General features: G+C 33.6%; 2 protein-coding genes across 3 annotated transcripts; one reads left to right on the top strand and one right to left on the bottom strand.

Annotated features, from left to right (window-relative positions):
• Positions 1–75: 75 nt before the first annotated feature.
• On the bottom strand, positions 76–14,281 carry LOC101245749 (serine/threonine protein phosphatase 2A regulatory subunit B''beta). 2 transcript variants are annotated; one of them, XM_010320970.4, is made up of 13 exons: positions 13,726–14,281; positions 9,665–9,907; positions 9,468–9,573; positions 6,984–7,083; positions 6,481–6,586; positions 6,116–6,206; positions 5,508–5,649; positions 4,494–4,641; positions 4,254–4,363; positions 2,766–2,922; positions 1,559–1,684; positions 1,301–1,464; positions 76–615 (listed from the first exon to the last, which is right to left on the bottom strand). In XM_010320970.4, exons 1-12 carry the CDS (start codon positions 13,873–13,875, stop codon positions 1,324–1,326), a joined length of 1,620 nt encoding a protein of 539 aa, XP_010319272.1. In that variant the 5' UTR covers positions 13,876–14,281; the 3' UTR covers positions 76–615; positions 1,301–1,323. The 2 variants fall into 2 exon arrangements, with proteins under 2 accessions (XP_010319272.1, NP_001334321.1); NM_001347392.1 differs by having other exon boundaries at positions 176–619; positions 13,726–14,260.
• A 4,168-nt stretch (positions 14,282–18,449) lies between these two features.
• Positions 18,450–20,748, top strand: LOC101246042 (pentatricopeptide repeat-containing protein). The gene has a single exon (XM_004236733.5). It carries the CDS (start codon positions 18,816–18,818, stop codon positions 20,541–20,543), a length of 1,728 nt encoding a protein of 575 aa, XP_004236781.1. The 5' UTR covers positions 18,450–18,815; the 3' UTR covers positions 20,544–20,748.
• The last annotated feature ends 662 nt before the right edge of the window (positions 20,749–21,410 follow it).

Below are 21,410 nucleotides of genomic sequence, written 5' to 3'. Positions count from 1 at the left end.
TGGCCTGTTAACTGTTCAAATACCATCACTCAACTAACTGTATGTATCCAACCTCTAACATCAGATTAGAAAGGCTGACAGAAATAGGGAAGCCATATATCATTACACAGTCAATACAGAACTACCATGATTCACATGCCACTAAAAGAAGAGTCTAATCCACAAAAGAATAATAGAAGGAGCAAAAAGCTGATCCACATGGGCTGTGGGACTAGCCATACTAAACCTCTTCAAGAAAAACTGTATTTGCAACCACCAAAAATCGGCACTAGAACAAATAAATAAGAAATATGGACTTGGTACAGCTAAAGAGGGAACAAGCGTGGAGCGAAGTTATGAACTACTGGAATCTAGTTTTTCATTAATCATCTATCACCAATCGGCGCACTTGCAAAGCCCTTGATGTTTCAAGTCAGGAGCTTCCAACACTAGCATGCCCTTATACTTCATGAGAGCATACTCTATGCAGTTCAAACAAACATTTCCTCCTCGGCTATCTCATAATAACATCTTGGTGACACACACGGATAAGCTTGTCCCACTTGACTGTTCCGTGCAAACTAACTCTTTGCAACTCAATAGCCAGCTTGAAACAAGATTTGCTAATAGGCACACCTGGCTGAAGAAAGAACAGCATAAGGTCAGGCTGCTTGACAAATGGAGAAAACAATATTAAATCGTGCGAGGCCATTTCCAACATTAACTCACATATCAAATAAGAAGCGGTAATATATCTACAAGCAGGAAGAGGCCAGGTCATAAAAATTTCTACATGCCACATAAACTAACTGCATCCTGAATGTGGCATGAACACAATAGATGTACCTTGTGTCGACTGAAAAATCAAGAAAATGTGGATACTATCCTGAGCCACCTAAAATCTCTCTTTTATAAGTGAATTCACATTACCTTGGGTGACGAATGACAAACCATTCTGCTTCATGAATTTTCAGTAATTTGAGAGCATTTGATACTGATGCTCAGTCATGAGTATTTATTTTTCTCCTATATTCCTGTAATTTAGCAAAAGCATCTATTTCTACTATAACAGCATGCTTTAACAGTATATGCAACTCCATAAACGTGCATCTTACAGCTACGGTTATGTAATGTCAACAAACTCTCAGTAGCTACTATAAGACTTTCTTCCACATAAATAAATATGCATCAACGGTGAACAAAGTGTTTTACAGCATGATCAGAGATGGAGACATGGCATGAGAAAAAATAATGGGTGGCAGAACTATCGATGTATGTAGATGCAGCCTTAGGTTATTCTAAGTAACTGCATTCTCCATACCATTCTATCTCACAGACTAGAACTCAGAAGGGAGCCTCAAGTGATTCATCCCAGACATCTGCACTTCCATTGGAGGCATCCTCTGCATCTTCCTCCATTGAGAGCCTAATATATTCTCTGTGAGCGAAGCGATCCCATTCAGTCAGATTTGGGTTCTCACGCTCCTGGAAACAAGAATAAACTCATGTCAACCGTTGGTAACAACAGCCAAGCAACACCGGAACTACATTATAAACTATATATTAGCCTTTCAATTACCTGACGAATTAGGAAGGGGTCGCGGGTTTCAAAAGCCATGAACTTATTGAGGTTAAAAAGTATGTTAAAAACACTACCGGAGAGCCTGCTTCCCTTCAAATCACGTAATGTAAAATAGCTTTCATTCTGCAACAAAGAAACTTGAATTATATCTGTTATTGTACTTGGAAAAAAGAGCAGATGATACAAATTAAAACTACATGTTTTTTTTTAAACATATAGTACACCTTGTCAAACAATCTAACAAATTCAAGTTAGTCGTTAACCATGACTAACTTGATATGGGGAAGAGTTCAGACAACTCACAACCCCCATTAATTATGCAGCCAACGTGGGTTTAAGGGTCATACTTTTTAGATGATTCCTTAATTATTTAGCATAGACTAGTGGATCCACTTAGTAGTAGGTTCCATACCCCAAAAAAGTATATGGCGTCTATAGCAGCGTGGTTAGACGTTATATCATCACATAGATCATAGTGATGATTTTAGGTTAGAGAAACTCTCACATAGATATTTCGTATTCTTATATACACAGAATTTACTTTGTATTTTCATAAAGGCAACAATAGCAACAACTACTACACCTCAGTTTCTGAATAGTCGGAGTTGAATATATGAATCCTCAAAATTCATTCTGCTCCATCTGGGCCTCATTTCATTTCAATACTCAATTAATGTGTCTTTAAAACCAATTAGGGTAGTAGTCAGTACTAATGATTTTGAGATTCTCTACATTTAGTATTATTATATACAACAAACAACATACCCAGAGTAAAAAAAAATATTAACATACAAATCCTCTAAACAAATTAAAGAAAACATACAGCAAACAGCCGAACACCCAGACAAAAAAAGTGGGTGTATCAATAAGACAGTGACTTAATACCAACAAACACTAACGAAACACAAATCTAACAACAATTAAAAAAGCTCTCACCCCACCCAAAGGGATTATATAGACAAATCTTAACTTAATACCAACAAACATTAATGGAAACACAAATCTAACAACAATTAAAACAACCTCTCGCCCCACCCAAAGGGATTATATAGACAAATCTTACTCACAAAGTTTAACTTGGTATGAAAAATTGTCCAAGCATTGCAATTATACATACAGATCAGATGATTATGGAACAATAATTACAACATGGAAAGGACACAAGATAAGAAAGGATTGGAAACGTGAAAAGTTCCAAATTTACCTCTGGACTGACCATGTCAACTATTTGACACAAAATATCCTCAAAAAGCACTGGCTCTTGGGCCATGCATTCCATTCTATGCAACTGCTCCTCATAAAAGAATTGCATCTCATTCCTAGTTATAACCCCATTTCCATCCATATCTATGCATTTGAACCTGATCAAGAAAGAAAATAACAAACAAACACAATCAGTGTCAACAGTGCATGTGTGCGTACATTATATAACAATACACTTCCCAAAAACTACTTCTCTGAAGTGAATTGAACAATCTGTAACAACTCTACTCAGCCTAACGCCCATCAAAGAGCGTTTGCCTGATGGTTGCAACAAATATACAAGGAAATACCCAAGATCAGCAGCACGGAAGCAGCTATTTAACTAAGTGCATTTTTCATAATGTTTCACCAACACTCAACAGTGAACAAACAAAAGAGTTGCAACAATGCTTTTAGTGTAATTAAATATAGAAAATCCTACTTGGTTATCAAATCATCTGCTTCAAAAGTTGTGTGATACTTTATGGATAATTAATGAACATACAATCAAAAAAAAAAGAAAATCACTCCCCCTTGAGTGTGTCCCAAAAATGTCACTTCTCTATGTTCGGCAGCAATTTAACTTTAAACTTTCAATTTACCCTTAATGACATTACTTGCTGGGATCCTCATGCCCAATCCTCCCAATTTATGTAGTGGTATTCAACTGAGCACAATGTATAAGAAAGAAAAACTTTTGAAACTTGTGATCTAAAACAAAAATTAGACATTTGCTTGGCTAAAAAGCATCTTATAAAGGGTAAAATGAAGATTTCAAAATTAAATTGCTTCAACACAAACCTGTTAAAAAAAATGCTTCAAAATAAGTATGTGACATTCTTTTTAAAAGGGATGAGAAAGGGAACGTATGCCTCATAAATTGGGGTGGATGGAGTACTAAAAATTGCTTGGATTGTCATCTGCAAGCTTATAACAATTTGGTTCCAAAGGTGCTTCAATCATAATCCAACATTGCACCCTATAAGGATTATTCCATGCATCTCAAAATCTAAATATGCATATAATAGCACCCATTAGTAGGCATTTTTGCAAGGAACTCTTATGAATCCTTATGAATTATGATATCTAAGTTACTCAAACATACTATGGTTAGGAACTATTATTAAATGCCATTATCTAACGCCTTCAGGTATCTTCGAAAACCAAATGTCGGACAATTGTATATTCCAGAGAAATATCTAATTTATGAAACATTCCACCATCATCTCTATTCTTCCAGAGTCAATGAATTGAAGAGCACAATACATGAAGTGAATCCACAATCAACGCCAGTCACTAATATTTATTAGAAAGGGTGGTTATAACAAATTGCTTCTTCACAAGGAAATTTCCTCAGTAACATAATCTCCACTCAGCAGAAACCAAACTCTTGAGTCACATTAAAAGTGCAAAGATTGCAAGAAAGTTGACTGTCAATTCAGAAACTGACCAGTATTCAAGACTAGGCTCTGATGATTTATCCTCCTCTGACAATATAAAGTAAACAAAATCTTCGTAGCCCATCTTCCCTTCAACTTTACTGGTGAACTTCCTAGGAACCTGATAGCAAATTAAAGCATAGAACTCCTTATGAAGTGATGAGCAAGCATTTTTAAGAATACAAGAGCTACAAACTCAAAACAGGCAAGATAAAACTGCAAACAACAAACAGTACATGAAAGACCCGGACCTGAGAAAATATTCTATCAACAATCCTGTACGTAAGGGCGTGGTTGCCATATCGAATGAGGTTCTCTTTATCAATGAGAAAATCATGATCGGTGTCAAGCTCCCAAAACTTGCAATATATCACGTAAAAATGTTCATACGAGAAGTACCTGTAGCAAAAATGAAGTGCTCAAGAGCTTAACGGAGAAAATGTCAAGCTAGATTAAGTGTAACAAACTCAACAAGATATATGAATGTATTCAATATCTGCCGCAAAAATCCAATATTTTAAAGAAATCTACAAAAACACAGTTTATTAGTTTTCTAGCACCCACTTTTCAAACTAGTGTCTGATCTTTTTGATAACCAACAAATTTCCATGTATTAATGGTGCACGGGTCGAAACTTGCCGGATAATGAGCCCGTGCCTCTACCTTCCAGAATTCAATGTCAGACTTTTATCCATGGAACGATCCAAACCCATGAAGTGCACTCTTAACCCACACTACAAACTACACTCTTAACACTAGACCAAGACTTGGGTGGCAAAAAGAATTTTGCAATTTTAGTGGCATATAATGCCTTTTTCAGTGTATCTGTTTTTGACACATCCTATGGAGTATGATTTCCTACAATCACTATCTCATAAAAATGCTTGTTATTAAACTAAACCGAAAAGAAATTTGAAAAGTTACATGGTGAAACTATATTGAATAAATAATATCAAATCATGTAAAAAGAACGGAGTCCCTTAAATTTCTCACAAATAAATTTTGCATTTATTGCAATTCTAGTTGCATATAATGCCTTTTTCCGCGTATCTGTTTTTGACACATCCTGTAGCGTATGATTTCCTACAATCAGTGTCCCATAAACATGCTTGTAATTAAAGTAAACCGAAAAGACATTTGAATATTTACATGGTGAAACTATATTGAATAAATGATATCAAATGATGTAAAAGAACTGAGTCTCTTGAACTTCTCACAAATAAATTTTGCATTTATTACAAGTCCATATTATAAGCAAGGATTACCTTAGGACCTTGTTAATGTCATCTTCTTCATCCGCATGTTGCATTGCAGCAATAAGGTCAGAACGTCTCAGCTCCTTGAGGGTAAGACGGCCATTACCCGATCGATTTACGTAATAAAATATTCTGTATACTACAGTTTCAGCTGGCAAATGCAACGAAATTGACTGTCAAGAAAATAGTCTGCTGCCAGAAAGAAAAATGAAGGCAGACTCGTCCTAAAAATAAAAAGACAGAAAATTGAAGCAAAAGAAGTTGGCTAAATTTAATTGGAAGATGATTCCTTTAATGGGAGCAAGTAATGAAAATCCCAAGGACTTCAATAAAAACATTAACTGGGATGTTGTAGAATACTTATTTAGTAAAGGAATTCCTGTAAAGATCTTCCTAAAAGGTCTTCGACAAGAAACAGCTTTTCAAGTACAAGCAAGTCAAACATGTTGTAATTGCTACCCATCTCAAAAGTTCATTTATGATGTAAGCATCAGATGACATAAAAGATGGACCCAAAAGAAACAATATACAACACACAATGGAACATTTAGGAAACAAGAGAATACAAATGGATCTGCAGATTAGAATGAATCCAGCACGTGAGACTGAGAAGGTACCATAACGCTCTTGAAATTCAGGTGTGCTCTGTAAGAACTCCAACCCTGGATGTGTTGCCAAAAGTTCCCGAAGAATGGGTTTGAAGTCATCCTGCAATCCAGTTGATAGAAGTCATTGGAAAGAAGAGGACAATTTATTTTCCAAACAACTACGCTGAGTCCCAATAAGTTGGGGACAGCTATATGGATCCTCATCATATAATTTTAAAAGAAGAGGATAATCTAGTAATCCACAAAACCTTAGTGTGCCTTAAAAGATTTGTGCGCACAGAATCATAAATCAAACCAAAATCATATTATCTTCTGAATTACGACACAGAAAATCAGAAGGAATTTTAATCATCAACAGGAACTAGACAAAGCACCTGCACGAGGTATCTAAGGTCCGGCTGCTTCAAGATTGTGTACATTTGAGTTGCTATATCTTTTGTCAACATGTTCCCGTGTATCCAATAATCAACAAAGGCATCCCTGCAGTCATGCGAAGCAAATTGCATTTCAACTCACTCCTCAAGCGCTCCAGAAATATTTCACATCAATTCAGAAATGCCTCAGGCACATTGCATGTGACTCTGATACATTTGGTTTCATTTCATGGGCTCTCTTTCTGCCACTTAAATATTCATTTCAAATATAACACACCCCTAAGGCGATTCAGGTGGCATAGTTTGGGGAAAATAGAAATCAGAACCTGAATACAATTTTTTGAGATTTCTGTTTGAATTGTAGGATTATGGACTGAATCTCAGATTCAAATTTTAAGATGATGGATATTGGATTGCACTTAGAATTTGGGACTTCCGATTTGGGATGTGTATCCACAAAGTAAATGAATCATCTTCATACTCAAAAAGACAGAAACATGTACCTGGTTATGACGCCAGTGCCGTCAACATCGATCTTCTTAAAAAGGACAGCGGAGAAGAACGAGGGCAGCTTGCATATTTCCTTTGTAATTGGTTTAAACTCTAACAACCAATGAAAAATAAATTAATGTTTAGTTATAACTCAAATACACAACAAATAAACAAAGGGCTCTTTAATCAGGTGTCTTCATTCCAACAGCATAACCCCAACACTTGCAAATTATAAATAATATTGAAAATTTCAGCATTTAACAATTTGCTCTAGTTCCAAAATTCCAATAAAATGCAGCAACTATACATATGGTTGTCAGTATGGAAGGAAAGAAATGGAAGATGCTATGAGAACAAATCAAACTCCATACAGAAAGTCAAAGAAAATTGCATTGTATATTTGTATTTTTGGTGTAAACAGGAATGTATAGAGGAAGAGCAACTAGTAGATATGTTAGGATTTTTGGAATTAGCCTTCCGAGCCCCTCTATGTAAAATTTATGTAGGTCACCAGCATACCCTTAATGCTGAGGAATACAACATTACTATTTTTTTTAAAAAAAATGCAGCAACTATTCCAATGTAGTGCTTCCACATTGCAGTCTTTAACCCAAAAATAATATTCTTCCAGGGGACTAACTTGAATGAGATGCCACTCAAAAGGTGAAGGTTCCGATGAAATAAAAGAAGTTGATAAAGAATAATCTATGTGAAGGACATGAAAAGGTTAAAGTGAAAACAACAACAACATACCCGGTGTATTCCAACAAGTGAGGTCGGCGGAGGGTAGTGTGTTTGGAGACCTTACCTCTACTTTGAGAGATAGAGAGGTTCCTGAAAGACCCTCGACTCAAGTAACTCATAACAAAGCAGTTACAAAAGCGAATACAGCAGTCAATAAGATATAGCAACTAAGTCATAGCAATAATATGGAAAGCATAACATAGCACCAAGAGCAAAATAATGTGATAACTGAAGCATGTGAAACATTAGGCAAAACAGAAAAAGAGAGAAAGAAACTTCTTATCGGTTTGGCTTTGTTAACAACATACAAGAGGGCTCCTGAATAGAATTTTGGTCTGCATAAATAAGGTTTCCAATTCTCAGGGATTTCAATTATGGCCGAATTGTTTTTTTAAAAAAAAAAAACTCTTTAACTTTTTTGATAGATGGTATCTCATTGTCATAAATAACAAATCTATGTCAATAGTTCCACATATTATGGATAACGTAGTCAACATCTCCATGTCTCTTCGGGGCAATCTTTAGAATACACTGCTTGGGCTGGATTGCAATGCAGTAAACTTGTCACAGATTGACTGGGTAGATGTTACATATATGAGGGTGGGGAACAGAATTTTCTGTAAGACACTGAAGTCATGTGGACTCGAAACATATTCCTAAGCCTGTTTGAAGTTTAGTGGGTAATGCCTAGAACATTGTAAGATGCCTTCACAAGCTCAAAGGGAGGGATAGTTATCTTTCCATGCCACCCACAAGAAACATATTTTTTCTATTGTTTTCATCGTAAGTTAATTTGTATTTAGAGGGTAAAGTACTATAAATATACAAGTATAAAGAGGTACTTAATTGGTGACCTGTTTATCTCATCATAATGCTGTCAATAGTGCTTTATATAACCCTGTACCGGTCCAAAATCATGCCTGGTGCATTTTATTCCTTCTCTTGTTTCATGATTGTTGATCTCTTTTTTTTTTCCTAACATTGTATTTCAGTCAGTACTTAGGTAGTACTGAAAAACCATATTTACAAAAACAAGAAAAAAGATTGAAGTCCTTCCATTGCTAAACCAGGAACTAGATGGACCCTAAACCATCTACAATTGACTCAGTCTCATTGGAGTAGACACTTGTACACCAAAAACAGAACAAAATACATTTAAGCTTCACTTCCTGAAGGTTGTTGTCCCTATTTCAAAACATCCATCATTTCTCTCTTTCCATATAGTCCACCATATACAAGCAGGCAAGAGGAAGTATCTATTTTGTCCAAACGCAGGTGAAATTTTGGCTTAAGAATGTCAAAGGTAGGTGGTCCATTGAATGTGTCTTACCACATTTTCTGGCACAAATGTCGCTGCAACTAATTCTTGTGACTGTACATTAAGAACGTCTGGAATAAAAATATGCATCTTGTGGGTGGTATGGGAAAAAAGGATTCATGCTGCTTTGAAGGAAGAATTGAAGCACATAGTTTAAAACTCAAAGCACTATATACTATGATGAATTTCAGTTGAAAGGGAGACAGTTCATTTTAGCGATTTTGTATTTAACTAGCAATTAGTTGGTACTGTTTAGTGAATAAAATCCCATCACAGATCGACCAACCCCTATCCCCACCCCATTTTTTATGCAAAAGAAAACATTTGAAGTGGATTTAGTCAAAGAACAAGAAGTATCAATTCAGAAGGTCGCAAGCATATCCATTATCATCTCAGAAGCCTTCATAGAATCAATTCGTAAAGTACAACTTACCATTCATTTGTAGCCCATCAGTATGACCATAAAAGAACTGGTTTATCCTAAACAAACAGCGTTCCTTCAATTCATTTGGAGGGGGGCGACCATTTTGAAAGTAAAACTGCCATCACAAGCATTTTCGAAAAAACATCACAACTACAATCTCAACAGTCTGCAAATAAAATATCCAATCAGAATTAGGTATTCCATACCTGTGGTATCAGTTCTTTTGCAGGCTCATTAATTAATTTCAGAGGAGACCCCAATGAAGAGGGTCCAGCCCTGTGCTTTGAGATTCGAGGTGAACCAGATGAGCTTCTTGGAGAAAGTGGAGGTGTACTTCCAGCAGGAAACATGGACGGCAAAGAATTAGTTGCCACGACATTTGTCCCAGACGATGTAGTAGACACATTCAATGGACCGCCACCTTTGGCATTCTTAATCAAAGATTTCACCTGCATGTGGAGAAAACAAATATTTTCTGTTACCAATGGATAGAAATCAGCAATATAACAAAGAATGAGAAAAGGAATAAAATGCACCAGACATGGTTTTGGTAAAAGCACTATGCATATCATTATGATGAGATAGACAAGTCACCGATAAAGTACCTCTCTATAGTTCTATATGGTGAACGCACTCTATCTACGAGTCTTAAGTAAGCAATTTGATTTTTTAAGAATATAATTTAATCCAAAGGTCTACTTGTCTAACAAGTCAGGCCATAAAACTGTATATGTTTTCTTGGTTGGTAATCCTTCCATACTAGTAGGTAGGGATTAACATATCAAAATTCTATAGTTCACCCAAAAAAAGGGCATAATATATATATATATTGGACCCTAAACATGGCTTCAAAGTTTAACTTTGACCTCCAACTTTCATAATGCACAAACAGACACTTTAACTATCAAACTTTTAAATAAATAAACACATGAGTCCTAAATGGCACAATACACGTAGGACACCACGTAGGACAAAAAATAACATGTAGGATGACATATAGAACATGTGTGTTTATCTGTACAACTTTATACAAGTTTAAGTGTCTACTTGTGCACACCCAAAGTTGAAGGGCATAAATGTGATTCGAAGCCAAGTTAAAGTGCACATTTATGTATTATACCCAAAAAAACTGCATGTCGATCTCAAACTATTCAAGGTCAACAATAAGAAACCCTATATATGCTTTGTTATACATGAGCACAATTCATTCCAACACTCAATAATGTCTTCTAAGTTAGGTTAGAGGTTCTCCAAAACTAGAAATTCGCTAAATCACCTTTTTACCTACATAGGCAGACAGACCTTCCCTCATATGCTAAAACGACTTTAGAAAAACATAGGACCTAATATAAGTGTTCCAACAAAAAAAGAAGCTTAACCATAATTCGTATAGCTTTGCTTCCATTATGTTCTATACTTAGCTAAAACTGCTTTTCCTGGTTATAAATTACACATTTTCCAAAAGTTTTCGAAGTTGAAAAGCGCAAAAAAACTCAAAGGTCCATTGATGCTTTAAGCACAAATCGCAAATAAAGCGTGGGCCTAAGAAGAAAGGCACAAATGGAGGAAAAATAAAAATATGCATGTGTAGTCCAAGACAAATAATTTGTAATAAAAAATATCAAATATATGGACAAGAAATTGAAAAAAGATTACGATAAAGTAAAATATCAATTGTTCAGTGCCACCTCCTCATGATTACGCTCATTGGCAAGGAAAAGTATGACTTGTAGCCTTGAATATTGACGATGACACTGAAGTGCCCGTGATGCAAGGAGGAAGCGCTCAACATGTTCTGTTCCTCATCAGTGTTAAGCGAGCCTTTGATAAGAGTGGTTTTTCGAGACAATTTATCTAAGTAATTTGGAGTCTATCTCATTGCAGTTTAACACCTTCAATCATCACATAGAACCTACTTGCTTATGCATTTGGAATTTATTCAGTTCATTAACCAAACAATCTGGAACTATTTATTTGGTTTTATTCTCTGTGTCAGTTGATGCATTTGGAGGTCCACTTCTTGTGGAAGTTGTTGTTGTTGTAACAGTTGAAGATATAGCACACTTCTTGTCCTTTTAAGACTCCTAACTTTACTGACTACTTTTTTCCTTTGGAATGTCAAGAGTTCATCTTTTTCCATCCAATAAGTTTTAAAGCCTTCTATTTCCATTGTTTCAGCATTTTACTGGTTAATAAACTCTGCCTGTTGTAGACTAATGACGTAAATTTACTACATCAAAAATGAAAGTTCCAAATTTTCTTCACAAGTTACCATGCACTATGACGTTTCTTACTTCTAGAAGGTTTAGGGTAAACAATTGTATAGGCTCCCAAGGGAAATGAGAAGGTCATGGTGCTTTAATTTAATTCGGATGCAATGGGTGATGCCAAGCACAATGAAGGAGGTTTTTCAAAGTTGGACTCATATGAGAAGGAAGAAAGGCCCAAGGGGAAGGAGAGTGGCCCCCCAGCCATCATGTGGGTTATCTGGAAAGAGAGAAATAAGGGGGCCTTTTTGAAGGAATGGAGCAAGCTTTTATAAAACTGCAAAGTAGTTCTTTGTCTCTAGTTTCCTTTTGGTCTTCATGTTTGTAGAGGATTGAACCTCTTTTATTGAGAACCATATGATGGTCAAGGTTCTCCTTTTTTGGTATGTCTTGTATACGAGGTTCTCAAAATTGTTAATAAAATTATTTACCTTACCACAAAAATGGTGGAAAGGTAACTATCAAGAGAATCTTCAAGAAAATTAAAGCCCCACTAAAGCTTTTTAAATCAGGGTAAATTTTTTATCAGGATAAAGCTCCACTATAAGTGGTATGCTTTGGTTGGACTGCCATCCATAAACTGCAGGAAAGGTAGTAATCACTTGCAGTGGTGTATGAGAAGTCCGCCAAGCCCATAAACCATCTGTTCCTGCATTACTTTCCTCTCTCCCGGTTTCTTAATCACTTCAGAGCCCAGTTGGTCATTTCAAGGACTCTAAAAGAAGCTGTCACTAGCTGAAGTGGTCAAAGAATAAGGAAGCATCTCTGAACTTATCAGAACACTGCTCCTTTTTACATTTTGGAGACTTTAGATAAAGTACTAAGGTTTTTTACCCAAAGAAACGTTCTGTTCCCAACAGCTTCACCGACCAAATGAAAATTCTAACTGGATGAAGATACCATGATTTGATCACTTCCAATTATCTTGATAGTTAATTTTAATTTAAAAAAATTTACCAATGGTAACTAATTATCTTGATAGTTAATACAAAGATAACCTGTCCAATTCCTTCTTTGGAGTAAGATAATGACAAATGTAGGTTTCCCATCTCTGAGAGAATTAGAGAAATTCTCTGAGATTGTACGTGAATACTATAGAATTCATGGATTGCTACCATAGTTTTCTCGGCATAGCTAGACAATTGTATTTGTAGGTAATGTTCTAGAGAAGTGACGCTCTCTTTCGGTACCAATTGGTGAGCCAGGTCATTTACACTAGTTATTAAAAGATGTAACCCCCAGAATTCTGCATATAATTGAACTATGAAAGTGGAAAAAACCCCAAAAAGTGATGCTCTGAGTAATGCATACTCACAGCATAAGAAACCCTCTTGGTAAAACGATAAAGTAGCTTCAACAAAAATAAAAGGATATGCCAAACAGCCACCTAACTAATGAATGGGTAGTTCATACGGATTCTAATGTGAAGTTTACCATGTTGTAAAGACAGCTTGATCGTTATTGCACCCCTCAACTATTCTACCGCATACATAATACCTTCCACTAGCACAACTACCAGGTAATCTAACCCCAAGTCTTATCACCTAGTGCCCTCAAATAGGATAATATTACATATATTGTTATGTCAGATTGCAATAGCAATCTCAATAATAAAGTTTTAAGGGTATTTTTAGACACTTCATGTACTCTTATCCTAGTATTGCAAATACATCTATTGTTCCCGTATTTTCTCTCACATAAAACAACATTTACATTCCACCATAAGTTTTGAAGGTGTCATTAATGCAGAGTTTATACTGGAAGCCAATCATTTTATTAGTAGTGCAGGGTATTACACCAAGATCAGTTTTTTCCTTATACAGCACACCGCCAAACCAGTGGTAACCTATAAAACAATAAGTACTCCCACACAGTACAGGTTGACACATCTCCGAATAAGTATACCTAGGTACAAGCAAATCCAAATTCAAATTTTGACAGCTAACTCCTACTACATCAACAAAAAAAAAAGTCGCAAAAATAGAAAATAAGGAAATTACCAAAGCGGCAGTATCAGGAAGCGAAAGCCATTGATCAAATAGCTTCTCGGCAACAAAAGGATTCGTTTTAATAGCCAAAGGAGACAACTCAGGTAACTGCAAAAGCTCAGCATCCAAACTCGCTACATCACCATTAAAATCCACATCCATCGCGAATCGCGATACCTCTTTTCTTTTTTCTTTTTTTTTCAAAAATCAAATCAAATCGAACCAAACCAAAACCGCAAGATCTTCAAACACCTAAACGAACCTCAATTCCTCTTCGCATCGCATGAAATCTTCCAAATCCCGATAAAATTAGGGTTCCGCCACCAAACAACCAAAAAAAACCAAAAAAACGTAACCGGATCTTTGCGAATCGGAAGTTCACGAAATTGAAAATTGACGGAGATCGGAGAGGAGAGAATTTACAGAGGAGAAAAACGAAACCCTGGAAGCAAAGTATTGTGTTTTGTTTGTGTGAAGGGAAAAAAAAGGAGAAGAAGAGATGTAGAAGAAGAGAGAAGAGTATAATAAAACGTAAATAAATGATCCACAAAAAAAGAAGCACCCAAGGGTGACTCCAAATTACAATTTGTATATTCATCACGTGACTACCACATGAACAAATGTTCTCGTTACCAGCGTAGCTCAAATATGTCGTCGAACTTTAACGAAAGACTCAATCTATATTAATATCCACACACACTTGATGAATAAAGAACACAAGAACTCTAGAGAGAATGAGATGACAGGTCTAGAGAGAGAAAGAGAGAAATCAATGAGTAAACTTTCACGGCGGTGGGGTATATATATTAATAAATCAAAGTATTTTTTGTTACAAAGAATAAATAATAAAACTTAAAATTTAGGTACTCCCTGGCAACCTCACCGCGGAGGTTAAACCGCGTAAACAGTTAATATATGACAGTAAATCAAATATTAATCAGACTCCACAACCTAACAAATATAGAATTTGTTCGAAATCAAATCGAAACTGATAATTTGTACCGAAGAAAGCTTATTATGGTTTAGCAGTTTCAGTAATAATTTTGATTCTTTTTATTATTAGTTGAATCAGTTCTTAAGCAAATTAAATAATTGCATTTATATTATTTTGGTATCTGAACTTCTTGGCTTAGAGTTTAGTTTCATATTCTTATTCGGAATAAATTACATAAATCTCTTTATTTTAATTCTAGTTACATTTATTTCTTTTTTCTAAAAAAAGCTGATACAATAATTGAAGCTCGAATACATATTAGCTCGGATACATTAAATATTGTCTTGGATATATTAATATGTAATTCGGATACATTTAAAACTAGCTCAAATACATTAAATACTAACTCGGATACATTAAAGACTAGTTTGAATACATTCAAGAAATAAGGGATTTTGGAAATTTTTAAAAATGATAGAGAATAATAGAAATAAGTGAAACAAAAGACGTGTATTTCTGTAATATGTCGTATTCAATCTAGTTATCTCAAACTCTTGATTATTCTACTATATGACAGTTGTTGCTTTTGAGTAAGATGCAATTTGTCATGTGCATGATTTGTTTGATTTATCACCTTATTTTTAACTGACTTTCAATTTTATGTCGAATATTAATGACTGAACGAATAACAATTAATAACCAATAAATCAATATCCTTATAACAATATAACATATCCACAAATCAATAATTAATAAGTGAAGCTAATAAACTTCTAAATCAAACTGAAATCATTAATTTGCAAACCTAATGTCATTTGTTATCACTAATATATTAACAAAAAGATATAATTGATTTTCATAGATCATTTTTTCACATTACCAATAAGTAAAACGTGTAATGTCACCAATTTATATCTACCAAATAAATAAATCGGCCAAAAATTTTACTAAAGAAAATATCTAACACACACTTAATTAATTTGTACCTGTTTCTCTTTTAATCCAAAATCCACTCTTAGGGTGTGTTTGGTAGGATGGAGAATGTGTTTCCTTGAAAAATGTTTTGTCGTTTTTTTTCAAAATAAGTTGGTTTCTAATTTATTTTTTTTAGTTAGTGAATAGAAAATGAATTTAGTGTTTAATTGGTGAATGAAAAAATATTTTTCAGAAAATACCTTTTATCTTTTATTAGAGAATATAAATTATTTTTTTAGAAAAATAAAACATGACTCGAAAATATTAGGAGGGTTAGGTGAAATATTTAAAATTTAAAATATTTTTCAAAAACAAACTTTTATGAAATAAAGGGGGGGGGGGGAGGGGTGAAGATATGAGTATGAGAACTGGTTCAGAAAATGTTTTTTCTTACCTTTTTTTTCAAGGGAAATTATTTTTCTAAAATTTGAGAAAAATAAATTGATTTGAAAATAGTTTTAAAATATTAAAGCCAATCAAACATAAGAAAATTGATTCACACCAAAACTACATCCTTAATTCCGGACTAATTTAATAGTTATCGGAAGAAACCATTGAGGCATTTGATTACTATTCGTGAATTGGTGGATCCTGTTGAGAAAAAACTCATCTAACTCTAATTTGTGCAATTTTCATCCTTCTATTGAATCACAACTTAAATTCTTACAAGTTATAATAAAAATAGAAATATTAAGTAATTTTTGAGTTATTTATCTCAAAATTTTAAATAAGATGAAATATCTTATCTAAAGATAATTAATTTTGAAACAATCTATTCCCACAAAACGACTTTTATCATTCTTTTGAGGTATGTCATTACAATCTTTAATAATATTTGTCACTTCAAAAGTTATATCTTTATTTCTAATTGTAGTTTGGCTAATCATGTACTTGAAATCACAATACAATTCAAACTTGGGCGTTAAAATATTATGATAACTATATCATCAAATTTTTTATTTTAGAATTCTAAGGTTTTAAGAAAATATTTACCATAATTACTAAAATTGAGTAGAAATTATGCTCATGAATATTAACATCACATAATTATGAAAATTTATGAGGTGGATATAATTATTTAGTAATCATTTAATTTAAGTAGATGTGAATTTTTAAAGTTTTTAATTTTTGAAAAGAAAATTGTTAAAATGGAATAGTTATTAAGATTTTTCATTGATTTCGATTGTTGACATTCGATCTTTCTTAAATATTATTAAAAAAAATACAAATTATGCACGCTTAGAATAATATTTTGACTTATTCCCTTTTGAGAATTGCTCCATATAATATATAAGTCAACTAATTATGGACTAATTTCTTATTTTAAAATTCATTTTTAATAAGAACATATTTTTTTCTGTAATAAGTAACCCTCTATTATGAAATATAAAATATTGAGGTCACACAAATCCCTTTGTCCCTTTTATTATATTTATTTTGTAATTAAAAAAATACATGCTATATTTCATATTTTAATTTAGACAATAACATACTTATAAAATGGGACCAAATACAAATATAATTTTTTTTAAAGAGTATGAGTGTGTGATTTTACAATAAAAATTAATGTTTGAGATTCATAGGACACTAATAATAGTTATTTTTGTGTTTTTTTCTTCGAAAATTTATTATTGTGATTTGTGAATATGTGATTTAAATTTTTTTTCTCTAAAATGTTTATATTCTTGTGCAATATAGTTGTGTAAAATTTTCAAATAATTGTTTTAGCAAGTTAAATATGATAGTATTACAGATAGTTTGTGTTTGAATTAATTAATTTAAAAATATTTTTATAAACATTAGAGCAATAATTTATATATGATCAATATCTAAAAGTAAATTTTCTTTTCAGCTTTATATATGGAATTCATCTTGCGACTAAAAAGTTCTTAATTTTTAGTTGGTAATGGATCGTACATTTCAAATATTTTTTATTTTATTTGAAATTTATGAAGTTAAAGTTAAAGATGAAATTTTGTTTAATTATACTTTTTACAAAAAATATTTGAAATAATATTTATGCTTGTATGTATTTTAAATATGACTTTAAGTATGAAATTTATCTGCCGCATTTGAAATATAACTTCAAGTTTGATTTGATATTTTCATGATCAAACATCAATATCCAAATAAATTGAAAACTCAATTTGAAACTAAATAAGTAAATATTATTTTTATGGTTAAACGATAATACACATTTTTTGACTTCTCAAAATCACAGTCAAACATAAGTTAATCTGATTATATATAAATTATTTACAATATCACTCCATATAACTTTAAAAATCAAGGGAAAATGGGTGACTTGACCGCAAATGCAATAAAAATTCATCATAGAAGATTATTTATAAAATCACAGTATATAACTGATAAATCCTACTTAAATAAAAAAAATGAATTCCTCTTCTACGCAGTCATTTAATGAGTTTCGATTAGGTTCTGAATAAAAGAGAATTTTTTTTTGTTGAATCAAGTGTGTAGGTTATATAAAACGATCGAGGAATATGTCAATAACACATGACAATTTTTAAATCTAAAAAATCTATGATTAGTTTTTTGTTCAATTTCTTAGTGAAAAGGGTAAATAGGTATAATTTGTCAAACGATAAAAATATATATGCACCATTTGTTAAACGACAAAGGTATATAACTATACATCTATAACTTTCGTAAATCGTAAAATTAAGGGTATATCGGTCTTTTTCCCCTCATTTCCAATTAATTCAAGAAACTAGACATCTTCAAAAAAGCACAAGCCACAAACTAGACCGACCCGGTTTATCCAATGGGTTAACCATTTGTGGCCTTATCTGAACTTTACTATGTTATCCAAAAAAAATCTATAAATTTTATTTTTTGAGATGTACAAAAAATAAAATAAAAATACTAACATCTATTTTAATTTTTTTTTTTATCATTCATACTTCAAGTCCATAGCTCATGTTCAATTTTCTCACATTTACAAACAAGAACCAAAGGTACTTTTTTTTTCTTTCTTAATTCAATTTAAATATGATTTGTCTCGAATGTTTATGTAGCCGACTCTAACTTTTTTGAGATCGAGGCTTAGTTGTATTAAGGGGGTTTGGAAAGTCTTGTATTAACTAACTCTAAACTTGTTTGGGATCGAGGCGTGATTTTTTGTTATTGTGATTTCGTGTTTGAGAGACTCTCACTGATACGACTAGACTAAATGACGAGGATTATTCTTCCTCATCAATGTCCCTTTTTCTCCAATAATTTGAAGCCAAAAAGTGAATCTTCAAAGCATAATTTTGTTGTAAGATGTAGTATTAGCAATGAGGAGAGTAGAGTAAATATTAGAAATCCTCAAAGGGTGAAAATTTCTAGTGAAAATAGAGGTTCACATGATATGAAAGTGTTAAATTGGTCATGTAAAGTAGGCAAATATGATGAAACATTGTATTTACTTGAATGTAAGGTGAAGAGTGGTTATAAACCTGATGTGATTCTGTGTACAAAGCTGATTAAGGGGTTTTTCAACTCGAAAAATTCGGATAAAGGGGTGAAAGTAATGCAAATTCTGGAGCAGTTTGGTGAACCAGATGTGTTTGCATATAATGCACTTGTAAGTGGATTTTGCAAAATGAACAAGATTGAAGAAGCTAATAAGGTGTTGAATAGGATGAAAACTCATGGATTTCCTCCGGATTCTGTTACGTATAATATCTTGATAGGTAGTCTTTGTGATAGAGGGAAACTAGGATCAGCATTGATGTTGTTGGATCAGTTGAAAGAAGAACACAATTGTAAGCCTACTGTTATTACTTACACAATCTTGATAGAGGCAACGATACTTGAAGGCGGAATTCATGAAGCAATGAAGCTTCTTGATGAGATGTTATCGATAGGGCTTCAACCTGATATGTACACTTATAATGCAATTATCAGGGGAATGTGTAGAGAAAAGATGATGGATCAAGCCTACGAGTTCGTTAGGAGCTTGCCATCTAAGGGTTGTAAGCCTGATGTGATTTCCTACAACATTTTGTTAAGGGCATTGTTGCATCATAGAGGGAAATGGAGTGATGGGGAGAAGCTAATGAATGAGATGTTATGTGCAGGATGTGAACCAAATGTTGTTACTTACAGCATATTGATGAGTGCTTTATGTAGAGATGGGAAATTAGACGAAGCGATTAACTTGTTAAAGATAATGGTTGATAAAGGATTAACACCTGATACATTTACTTATGATCCATTGATTTCTGCATTTTGCAAAGGAGGGAGATTGGATATGGCTATTAAGTTCTTGGATTACATGATCACGAACGGATGCTTGCCTGATATAGTGAACTATAACACTATACTTTCTACAATGTGTAAGAAGGGGAAAGCTGATGAGGCAATGGAAGTGTTTGAGAAGCTCGCGGAAATAGGATGTCCTCCTGATGTAAGCACTTATAATACATTGATGAGCGCGTTATGGAATAATGGAGGGAGAGCTAGGGCCTTGAAAATGGTATCAGAGATGATAGAAAAAGGCGTTGATCCTGATGAGATAACTTATAATGCATTGATTTCATGTTTATGTCGAGATGGGATGGTAAATGAAGCACTTGATTTGTTAGGAGATATGGAAGGGAATGGTTTTCCACCTACTGTTATAACTTATAACATTCTTCTTCTTGGACTATGCAAAGCTCATAGAGTTGTTGAGGCAATTGAAGTTCTAGCAGAGATGGTAGAAAAGGGGTGTCGTCCAAATGAAACAACGTATATTCTGTTGATTGAAGGTATTGGTTTTTCAGGACGGAGAGTTCAAGCAATGGAGATGGCTACCGCGATTTATCATAAGAATGCTATCTCAAAAGAATCACTTCAACGTTTGAGGAAAACCTTTCAAGTACCTGATGTCTATAGTAAAGATATTACTACTATCTTAGAAATCAGAAAGTAGTTTCTTGAATCTGTTTTTGATATAGTATCTTCTCTGTATCGTTCTAATTTTATTATAAAGTCCACGAAAGGACAAGTTTCGTTCATATCAGTGTTCCATACTTGTACATCAATGACAATAACAAAGACATCAGATGTAAACTAACAAATATGTATCCGTTTGCTGTATTTTTGTACGTATAATATTTTCGAAGATTTTGAGTTCATACGTTCTGGTTTTTAGAGATATTTTTATTCAGTTGATGGACTTTAGTGTATTTTGTTTGTTGAAATAGTACTTGACAAAATAGGTCAAAGATCCATGAGCCAAATTTGTGTTGTTTGACAACAATCAAGGGCATCTGTTTACTGTACATCAGTAGCAACCAATTATTTATTTTTTTAACTTCATGATTATTTTTTAAAGTATTCGATATCTGAAGCTCATTGGTCTGTCTAATCTAGATTCATATTGGGTAAGACCGCCAAAAGAGTAAAAGCGCGGTATTGCTTAGGGGAATGGTGGAACTTTACGCCAGTATTTACTCCCAAAATACTTGGAAAAGTTCACTGATAATTACCTCTAAAAGGCCGCTACAAAAGGGCACCTCGATGCACAAAACATTCTTACGTTCAATACATGCTCAAAGAACTAAAAGAAAATTGATCAGATTACATGGATATCTTTCATTTCCAATCAGATAAGTTGCTACCACAACGGCACCAACACAACAACACCATATCCAGTGTAATCCCACGAGTTGAGTTTGGAGAGGGTGGTGTAGAGAGGTTGTTTCTTGGAAGTGAAAGAAAACCACTACCTGTAATGCTGATTGCTGAACAGTCTCACCAGGCCTTGATCTGTGCCATAGATGAATGAATACAGCAA

This window comes from Solanum lycopersicum, chromosome 4 (assembly GCF_036512215.1).
Source record: "Solanum lycopersicum chromosome 4, SLM_r2.1".
In the NCBI taxonomy this organism is placed as follows: domain Eukaryota; kingdom Viridiplantae; phylum Streptophyta; class Magnoliopsida; order Solanales; family Solanaceae; genus Solanum; species Solanum lycopersicum.
Note: the sequence above shows the minus strand (reverse complement) of the source record. Positions and strands in the feature narration are given on the sequence as shown.